The 11,748-nt window shown below is 24.4% G+C and overlaps 1 protein-coding gene across 2 annotated transcripts in view; it reads right to left on the bottom strand.

The window, feature by feature from the left end:
• Positions 1–10,813, bottom strand: part of LOC129969203 (zinc phosphodiesterase ELAC protein 2-like) — a 37,699-nt gene extending 26,886 nt beyond the window's left edge. For both annotated transcript variants that reach the window (XM_056083649.1, XM_056083648.1), the window contains exons 1-6: positions 10,435–10,813; positions 5,755–5,805; positions 5,606–5,676; positions 3,915–3,979; positions 2,095–2,149; positions 647–805 (exon numbers count right to left, since the gene is read on the bottom strand). In XM_056083649.1, coding sequence (XP_055939624.1) covers positions 647–805; positions 2,095–2,149; positions 3,915–3,979; positions 5,606–5,676; positions 5,755–5,805; positions 10,435–10,724 — 691 coding nt within the window. In that variant the 5' untranslated portion in view covers positions 10,725–10,813. The remainder of the gene's footprint in view (positions 1–646; positions 806–2,094; positions 2,150–3,914; positions 3,980–5,605; positions 5,677–5,754; positions 5,806–10,434) is intronic.
• Positions 10,814–11,748: the final 935 nt, after the last annotated feature.

The following is an 11,748-nucleotide window of genomic DNA, read 5'->3' on the forward strand; positions in this document are numbered from 1 at the left end:
TTTATCTTAGAAAATAGCTACAAACAAAACCAATACAGAAAATCTGAACAGCATGTTTTCTCTTCTTTTTTTGACAAAATTTTAATATGTTTAATCTGCCACAATCTTTTCAGCTTCAATAATTTTACATCTTCTTTTTAAAAGACATATTAAACTAACAGAAATGGATTTTTATCAGTCATATTTTATTTATAAAAGAGGTTTCTTTTACTATCACAATCAATAAAAGTGATAATTTTTGGGAACTTTAATTTAAAAAAATTCTCTGTAACTGAAAAAACAAGAAAATGAAATATTAATTGATAACAAATTGAATTAAAAACTATTCAATAATTTTATTAAAACGTTTTAAAAACAAAAAGATCTTTTGAGCTATTTTTACAAACAAACTTTAAAAATCAATATGACACAAGTAATGCAAAAGTTACAGTCTAAGAAGCTGTGAATAAATTTATTAAAACAGCTAGAATCTCAAAATAAAACAAAATTATATAAAACTAACTTTAGATCTTAAAATAAAATTTGAAAATGTATTTAAAAATTTCTAACTATTTCAAAAGAATGACATCATTTCAAATCAGACAAAATATGAAAACAGAATAACTTATTACGAAAAACAGAATAACTGATAGAAAATATCCCTTACTATGCTTTTGCGATTGATCATCATCAGAGTCTGATGAACTAAAGCTGTCAGAAACTGAAGAATGTACAAGAGTGTATGATGAATTTATAGTCTTGAAAATAGGAATCTTCTTAACCTCCATGCAATCATCACAAAAACGATCATTATATCCTTTCACAACTATTATAAAACAACAATAATAATAATCATTAATATATTTCAGGGAAAAAGCTGCCAAATAAAGATAAAAATTTAAATAATTTCAGATTTCAATTAATACAAAAAATGATTTAGAAAATAGGTTGTTAATAACCATTTAGAAGATTAAAAAGAATAAACTTTAAAATATTATAAAATATACACTCAGTAAATTATAATCAAATATATCATATTTGTTTACATAAGTTAGAATAACATTCATTCATATCTAAATGATAATAATTTTTTATATTTTGAATGATGTTTTTAAATATGCTACATGCATATGAAAAAAATGATGACGATACGATTTTGGTAAAATATCCATTTCATCAATACTGCAGCACAATTATGGTTAAAAAACAAATTTGTGCAAACTTATTTAAAGCAATTTATGAGAAGTATCATAGGGATCAAGAGGAGCCCTGACTCAAGTGAATTATGGATGATTTCTCTACTTTATTTTAAAATTACATTTTTTAGGAATCTGAGAGATTCTGCTAATATGTATTATTTAATAAACAAGGTTTCTATGGCCATCATGTTATAGATATGATGGCCATACAAATATGATGCAGGTTGTTATAAATATGATTTCAATATATATGATACTTTCAGGATATCAGCTATTGGACCTTTACTGTAAACTTAAACGTAGTAACATTATTTTATTATAAAAACAAAAATTTAAATCAAAATTTTTAAAAATTAATATTTGATATTTCTTTTTTCAGTAGCTATTCTTCAATTATTTATGCATATCATAGAAATCAGTGGGTACTTATATATAATCACATGACATTAGCAAACATTAGTTATGAGCAAGCTTTAGTTAGCATGATAATGCAGTCAATATTAGATACATTATTATTTATTTATTTTTGCAATTAATCACTGGACATGCAATTAAATTCAACATGTGCAAACTTTTCTTCAATATATTGCACTAATGTTTCATCCCAACCTGTTAATTGTTGCATCTATTCATATGATTATCATGATATATATATATATGCATAAATTCTAAATGTGTATATATAAAAAGTATAATATAGAAGTAGAAAACGTAATCATATTTGATGAAAATCATTAATGTTTTGAGATTTGTAAAAATGTATATATATTTATTTTTAGATATTATCTACATTTTATAAATTTTAATATTGCTATAATATGAACAATGAAATGAATTTAAAAAAATTTCACTATAAAAAATTTAAACAAAAAATTAAACAATATTCTTTGCTTAGAAATTCAAATAATTTTCTTACCGATTTTTAAGTCTTTCAAGCCAACAAATGATTCTGCTTGTTCATAAAGAAGATTCTATGCAGAAAGAAAATGCACAAATATAAAACAAAAATTTTTTATGCAAAAAAAAAAAAAAAAACTGAAAATTTTTAAATAATACAATTTTTGGGTTGTCACGAGCCAACATGAATTTTAGTGGATGAATATTCAGAACATTGGTTACTACATTATCAACAATTGATTCTTATTCAAGTTTACTAGAAAAATGAAAATAGCAGCTATGAAATCCAGAAATTTGAGACATTTTTTCTCACATATATCCAAGATAAATTATTTATCTATTGAACCATACCAAAATATCATCAAAAAGGCTGAAAAATACATCAGGGATGTGTAGTTAAATTTTATCTTAAAGGAATAAGCCTTTGTTCAGAAAAAAAATAAGAATTACTATTACCATTATAATTTTGATTATAGAACTATTTATTACAATGAAATTTACAAAGTTTGGCAAGAAAGTATGAAATATAAACATACAAATATATCACCAGAATATATATATCACATAGAAAATCACCAGAAATTGATGAATATTTTTCACAAACATTAAAATGATGTTATTTTAGAAAAAAACTTCTGAAAATTTCTTATGAAAAATCTTATTAAAATATTTTCAACGCATGTGTAAAAAATTATTTTATTGTACAGCAGTTAGTTGTATTAAGAAAAACATTACATTATCACTTTAAAATACATCATTTCCTTGGAAAAAAATTAATAAATCTAAATAAAAAAAAATTAGAAAATTTTATTAAATTTGCAAGGAAAATTTTCAGACCCTTTTTAAAAATTTTTTATTTCATTCTTTCAACAACTCAGTTTTTTTCACCAATAGCTTTACACAACATATTAAATATTACTGTAAAAAAAGTTTCAGCTTGTTCAGAAAATGCATTAGCTTTATATTCTATCTCAGCAATTTCTTTTTCCAAGAGGATTTCTTTTTGAGCAAAGAGATCATGAAATCTGATTCACCAATTTAATTAAATCAAGTTTATAAATTATTCAAACTATTTTCTTAGGCCCTTTAAGATAATATTTTCAGACCATTAAAAAGCATTTTTAATTTATCATACATTATTAATATGAATAATTTGCTTTCATATCTTTAATGTATTTTGAAACAACATAATTCAAATTTTCAATTCAAATGTACTTTATGGAATAGTCTTCCCAAATGCTGCATGTGAATTTCTGCTGTTAGAAGTTTTGAAATGATTAGAAACCAGAGGGGAGAGTTGTTCCAGCAGTTTTCATGCAAGCTTAATCTATTCTTGTACCTTTTAAATGAGTTCCAAAAATAACTGAGAGCAGTTGACAGACAAATCAGTAAAACACTCACAAGTGTTTTACTGATTTTTTTTTCTTTCTTCTCTACTTTCCTCTCTATCCAGCTTATCAGTATTCCATTAAAACATCATTGAAGAATGTTCTCAATGTATCCATCAATATTTCCCACTGCTTTCTTCCTACTTTTTCTACAAAAATCTTTATAAGGTGTTTCATTCCCTTTGATTGCCTTTTTTAAGTATTGATTTTTATTTGTCTTGTTCTATCAAATTTTGACAAAATTTCACCTGAAACTGTTTTATTTTATTAAACTATTGACACTATTTATCTTATTCTTAATTTTACATTTTTTTTAAAGATCTCATGTTAGTTAATCTGATTTTTAAATAAATTTTTGGTTCACTTTTAATTACAGATTTGATCTATAAAAGAGAAATTAAATCATAAATAAAAAATAAATATTAACTAATATGTGCTTTAAAAAGCTTACTAAATTTGGAGGACCATGAATTGTTACTTCTGAAACACCCATGTCTTGTATCGTCAGAGATAAACCTAAAATAAAAATTTTAAATAATAAATAAAAAGCATGAGGAAAAACTATTAAATGTTAATTATTCACACAATGTCTTGAATCAATTACATAAGTATAACCAAAAAATTAAAAAAAAATTACGTATCTTTCAATATACTGAAAATTGTTTAACACCAGTTATCCCGATTTCTCAACTTTTACATGAATGGTGAAGGGGTAGAAAACTGAATTTTTCTCGATTAATAATGAATTTAGATTATTTCATAGGTGGAAAAAGATTAATATATTCTTTATCTGTACCGAAAAATTCAGATCTATCTTTTTCACATAAATTTGAGATAGATAATGTTGCTTGTTAAGTGATGATCAACCAGACAACAACTATTGTCGAGAACAAATATTACTACCAATTTTCTGTTATTGTCACAGTTGCAACTACCAAGTATAACAGTTTAATGCAAGTGAAGTTATCAGAAAATCATACCAACAAATAGCTTAAAATTTTATTTCCCTAAAGTATATATAAATAACTAGACAGCCCTAAGAATTGCCATTTAGGCATATAAAAATCATATAGTAAATGTTCGATCCAATCAACTAAGAAATTAAGAAGTGCCCAAATTAATATCAAACAAATATAATACTGATATGTAATTATAACAAAACATAACAGAAAAATAAGTTAAATATCAGAATCTTTCATACAATTCAAATACAGAGCATCAAAGAATATCTAAGAATCAGAGATTTTATGGTTAATTATTGCATTCATATTCATATCACTATTACATAAGCCATTTAAAAGAAATAATGCATGCAACATGTGTTTACTAATTTTAAGGCATCAGGACAAAGTTAAATGTAAAAATTTGAACAAGAACATTTTGATTTTAACAAAGATACCCCTCCCCATTTTTTCTTCTTTTTCTTTTTATAAGGTAGTTACATTTTTTGAATTTGGCATGCATTTTAGCTGTTGTTATGATGAAGGATAAATGCTGCTTATGTATACTAACCACTGTTTTTAAAGTGATGCAAGTCTATTTATCTAGGTTGTGAAACATTTGAATAAATATAAATAGATTAAAAAAATATCAGCAAACATTAATATACTAGGATAATAAGTGACAAGTTTATAGTTTTAAAAACTATAAATTGGTCAGAGAAAACAACTTTTTAAATTGTAAGTGGACTTAACCCTTTTAAATTGTATAAAATCTTTGAAAATACAAAATAATAATAAACTTTTATATCAAAGTAAAGGATTTTTATCTTCTTTTTCAAATGAAAAAATAAGTTAAATAAAATAAAAAATAATGAACAAAATCTTAAAGAGGAGAATCAAACCACTTTATTCAGATAAATAAGAATAATAAAGTCAAGAAAAGTATGCACTAAAATAAACACAATACATACAATTAAAAAATTTCTTTGGTTATTGATTATTAGATTCTGTTGCAATACTGCTATATGATTACATGTTTTTTTAATACTTTATGAGAAAATTAGATATTACTGTCATTAATATTTAATAAAACATATAAATCTCATTAAAATTTTCATCAAGATATCTTCAAACAATGTACCATTCAATTTATACCATTCTTTTCTTTTTTAATAAATGAGTTTACATATAATAATCATACCTAATAAACCACCAAAATTTTCCCAAGATTTATGTGTAATGAAAATGTCATCCAATTTTGAAAGTTTCATTCTGTGGAAGAGAAATTAAATTAGCACTGCAAGCAATTTTGCACAATCAGAAAATACTATAAATATAAAATTAATATACTTGTGTTCTTGAGCCAATCTTTGAGTTCCTTCTCCACAATTAAAAAGATACCTGAAAATGAAATTTAAAACAATTTTTACAAACAGACTTTTATAAATGAATTAAAAATAAACTTTTTATTCAAATTAATTAGTCTTTTAATTAAAATCAATTTTTATAAATATTATGAAATACTGAAATAAGTATTTTTAAGAAATTCGCCACTGTCAGGTTTCTTACCATTCAAAACATAAAACTTTTCTATAACCTTAAAGCACTAAAATTTATTTTAAAAATGAAATACCGATAAATGACAATTAAAAAAGAATTAAATTAAAGAATATTTATTTAACAAATGATTACTGATTTTTGAAAACAGGATTTTCTTAAATACTTTTATTTAAAATGATGGTGAATCTAAAGATTGTATAATAACTTTTGTAACTTAAAGTACAATCACACTCCTTAGTAGCTCCAAGTTAAATGCTACATATGAGAACATTAACAAAGAAAAAACTTATTTTTCCCACTGAATTATACATCAAATAAATATTGCATCACTAATATTAAAAAAGAAGATGAAAATATGTTCATTCGTTACTGATCATTTTTGGTGCTGTCATATTTTTGAACACCAAACCTCGAGCTTCAAAAATTAGCATGATAAATAATTTCTTGCATGATAAAGATGTATACATTAGAGGCCTTCTTTTCTAGTTTTAATTGAAGTTTTAACTAATTAACAATTGAATTGGACAGTGATTTTATTTGATCATTGTTTGGCCAATAACTTCCAAAAAATTTATCATACAAAGATGATTTTAAAATAAATAAATAAATAAATAAAATAAAGTACAAGATTTGACCTTCCAAATGATATTAAAGTATGAGTTTTGAGAGTATTTTATTGAATTTTAAAAAATATTTTGAAAGCATTGCATATATTACTGATAACTCATCAAAGGTCAATAGCATCCCTCAACTAAATTATACAATATTGTTCTTTCTTTGAAATGAAGGAAGGAGATTTGTAGAAGAGGGATAATCAGAATTCATAACTAAACCATTTTTTTAAAAATTTTAATGAAATAATGTCAATAAACGTTGCCTCTTAAAAAAAAAAAGACAATTTTTAAACATTTGAGATTCATTTTATGCATGATATTTGTACATTATACATTTTAGAACAAGGTAAGTAATCTTTCCATCAAGATTAAATTTAAAGTTGTCCAACTTCATGTGAGATTTTATCAAATTTTTTATATTCTGTTAAATATAGCTTTTGAACCAATCTTTCCACAATATCAATTAGTATGCCACAAATAGATTGGAAAAGTTAATGAGACATTAGATTTAAAAAAAAAAGCATTTAAATAATATTTTTTTATTAATTTGTGATGTAAATGCTAACTTTCATAAATGAATAAATTTATAAATATTTTTTGATTATACATGGCTATTCTTTAAATACTCTTTAATACCTCTCAGCTCAAATTCTAGAAATTTTTGCATTTTTTTTAAATTCCAAAAATTAGTTTTCATTTTTACACACATATTTATTTTTGCTTGCAAATTAATAAATTAACTCAATAATATAAAAAGTTCATTTCAATATTTAGTAATTTTAAATAACACCTAATAAAATAAACACTAGACTCATTGGAATTTTAAATAAGTAATATATTTAAATTTTGTCCACAGTTAGAAATAGATTTACTATTGATTTACTATAAATTCAAATTGATGACAATCCACTTTATTCTGAATGCACCTGCATTTCACTTTTTTAATTTTTGAACTATTTTTTCATCAAAGAAATCAATTAAAAATTTATTTGCTACAGTTTATTATAGTCATTTGCTTGACTCTTTACTTTCATGTACCGTTTTTCTAAAAATAACTATGTTTAGAAATTTCAGCCAGGAGTCAAAGTAGTCAATTCAAACACTTTTTTAGACTCTTTAATTAAAAAAAACAATAACTAATTTAAACAACTTGCTATTTTAGATTTCATTGATATGACTGAATTGTTATAGGATATGTAATAATATTATTACAGTAATGTAGGATATGTAATAATATTGCATTGTAAGCTTGTACTGCTTTACTGAAATTTATTAAGTTCAGGCTTTAATGTGTTTATTTAAATTCTTTTTTTAACATAAATATATTCATTTGACTGCACTTTGGTACTAATTATGAAATAATAATAATGACTCACATCATATGTTATGTTTTCCCTACAAAATTAATTATGAACAAATACATATTATATTATACTAGGTTTACACCCCCTGCTTGCTCCATTCATCAACCCTCAAGAATCATGTTGTGATTTTTTATGGATGTGTTCCTAGGTACATTTGCTCATGCTCCATATGGTTATACATTATATACCTTATAACTATAAAGACATTCATTACTAAATATAAATTATTTAAATTGTTTGAACTGCTAACATTAATTTTTCATTAATTACAACAACCAAAATTGTCAATTTCTAAAATTAAAATTTTCAACAGCAAAAAGATATATGTAAATGATAGTAAGTAAAAATATATAATTCTAAGATACTTAAAAATCAAAATTGATTAAAGATGCTTAAAAATCAAAATTGATTACACTTTTTCTCCTTTTTTTTAAATAAGATATATTTTATCAAAATTGATCAACAAAATATTAATAACATTGAAATAATTGCTAATAATGGTGAGTAAATGAGATATAATTGTTGTATAATCTAAGATGTATAACCTATAATAATAATCTATAGTAATCTATAATCTATTATATATCTATAATTGTATAATCTAAGTTGATATGCCATGCATATCAACTTAGATGAAATTCATCTTATCACCAAAAAATTCTAACATTTTAAATTATACTTGAGTAATAATGATAGAACATTCTATCATTATTACTCAAGTGGTTAGCTTTGCTTCAAATATATGAAATTAATTAGTGATGCTCCAGTAGTTCTGAAAACATCACTTCATACACAAAAATGCTTTATATTTTTATTTCATTGATTCTTCTTACAAATGATTCTTTAATATTTATATTTGTCCTAACCTATCATTTTAACCTTCATTTTTAAATTTCAATTTAGAAATGAAACCGATTGATTTAATTTTCAACTCCAAAAAGATAGCAATGTCTCAGATTCAAACATGCAAATAATCCAGGTATATAAATTATCATAAACAATTAACAAATTAGCTTTTGCATTCACATAAGCATTATATATATATATATACTGTTCAGCAATGAATTGTAAAACTCTCTGCGCTTTTGCGCAAGCGTTAGGATGGGTTCAATCCGCCAAAATAAGGATGAAAGGAAGAGATGTTTACATTTACTAGTACTATATATATATATATATAAATTTTGATATTATTTATAGAATTGTAATATCATATGAAAAAATTTTCCCTGCTTAACCATATAATTAAATAATTGAAAGGTGCATAAAAAGTGAATTTCTACAAAGCCTAAGCCATATTCATACCTTTGATCATTGATTTATATAACCAGAAAAATGTTTCATTATCAGTCTATAATAATAGTTCCAAAAGAAAAAAAGCAGGAAAAATTTAAATGCTATCAAATTAGGTATATATGATATAGAAAATTACTCTATACTAAATAAAATTTCATGAATTAAATTAGTAAAATTTCTAAAATATAATCAATCAACTGAAACATGTATTTGATTAGCCTCTTTTTTTTTTCTAAAAAGAAAGGCAATTATTGTCTTAAAATCAGCATAAAGTACTTGTATTTTCTTGACAAATTTAGCACACATTTGATAGCTTTTAAGCATTTAAGAAGCACATTTGATGACATTTAATTTCTATTATCAAACTATTTGAATGTTATTTTTTTTTTAATTTATAGCTTTCTTTTTTCTAGTAGAATGTATGTAAAATTAAGTAAGAAAATCCTCCTAATTTCACAAATTTCAAAAAATTTATACTTCAAAATTAATTTTTGATATTTTCCCCATTTTCTTAATAATTTTCTAATATATATCTTGGTTTAAAAATCATGTTTTTGTTACCATGGAATTCAAAGTCAAATGACATAGGCAAAATTAATCATAACTATAGCAAAAGCAAAATAAGGTATTAGCAAAATTATTTATAATGCTTCCAAGTCGTGTTATATATTTAAATCACAAAATCAGTCCCCATTTTATGATTAAGTTTGACACTACATCAATTGGCAGCTGTTGACAATAAAAGAAAAGTATTTATTTAAAAAAACTCATTAATGATATTCAGAACAAAAGCAATTTTAGTCTTAACAACACCACTAATTATCAAATTCTAATAATGAATATAGGTGAGTATCAATATTCATCCTTTGTGGAACTGAGTTCTGTTAACAGAATAGACCTTATTAATTAACAGTTCCTTTTCTAATTTATTTATCATGTTGAATCACAAAATATTTTACCTCAAAAGGGGGATGTTAAACACAGAAAGATCGATTGGCATACTTAAAATCGTACATAATTTTTCACAAAACTCGTGAGATTTGTGGATTTTTCGATAGTTTTGTTCGACGATTATCACATTTTTGAAATGGGGGGGGGGGACGTAAAAAAACCTTGGGCTATCTATAACTTTTGAAAATTGTAACAAACATAAAAATGACTCCATAATTAATATTTATCGGATACAAAAATTAATTTACCTAGCATGATCGGTGAACATATACAAGGCCCTTGAGGAGGATTTAGAACCGTTTCCTAAAACACTTAAATATATTTCACTCGGAGGAAATCTACATTTTTTTGAATGTATTTTGCTTTTCTTCTTTATTTCTTGAAAAGTTTTGGGGGTTGCTTTATCTTTAGGCATGCTTCTAATCGAAGATGTAAAGAAGGAAGAACAAAAGACGAATTTCAAGATATTACACTTTGAATTTGATTTTGAAAGTAATTTAAATTTTGAATACAACGATATATTTCTACTAGTAATCATTCAAAAAAAAAAATATTTTCTGGGCTTTTTAATTCAAGACTACTTGATTACATCATACACCTCCTGGAAATAAACATGCTTGTTTTGACTCGAAATGAATCGAGTTGAGCTGATTCAAAACAATCAGCATGCGTTATTCGGACATTAGAGGCATATCCGATTAGAGATGCATAATCCTCGATTTTCTGAATAACAAATAATTTTGCTATTGTTATTTTTAAATATTTGTTCCAAATATCTGTTATTTCAATCTTATTATTAATTAAAAATTATTACTTCGTTGAGACATCGCACTCATCGAAACAACGTGCTTACTGAATGTCAATCATTCTTTTCTGCTTTGTCTTAAGTTGAAAGCGAAATCAAATTCGCTGCTGCTAAAGCGACGTCTTCGACGTCAAACTCAAAATTTGCATATTGCAAAGTTTGAAAATAAAAAAAAATTGCATTTGTGACTCTTTTCTTCCATTTTATTCAAAAAAAATTGCTTATACCGTTATTTTATACAAGGCTTATAATATCCTTTAATTGCTTTGAGCATTGTATTACTAAATTTGATAACATTTGGTCATGTAGTTTTCATTTTATGACCATTTCATTTGGTCATGTAGTTTTCATTTCATTTCCATTTTTACCATGTATTTTGGCCGTCTCTTTGGCAGCCGATTTATTCCAAAATGTGACACAAAACCAAAGTTGTAGTCACAAGATAATATACCCAATTTCATAGATTTAAGTCATTGAACTTTGCGAGTTATGGCGTTTACATGTACGCTAAAATACAGACAGACGGGCAGTCAACTATCTGACAGCTTTGGCTCAAAATGTAATAAGTGTCTGCATTTTAGATTCTAAATCTGTATATCAAATTTTATTTACATAATTTTTTGAGTTTTGAAGATATTAAATTCACTTGGTTCTCTAACAGCCAGACAGACAGACTTTCCATTTAATTGATGTCGCTCAAAATTTGATAGAAATCTCCAAATTTAGTCATAATTCCATATATCAAATTTCAGCCGTC

The sequence above is a fragment of the Argiope bruennichi genome, chromosome 5 (assembly GCF_947563725.1).
Source record: "Argiope bruennichi chromosome 5, qqArgBrue1.1, whole genome shotgun sequence".
In the NCBI taxonomy this organism is placed as follows: Eukaryota; Metazoa; Arthropoda; class Arachnida; order Araneae; family Araneidae; genus Argiope; species Argiope bruennichi.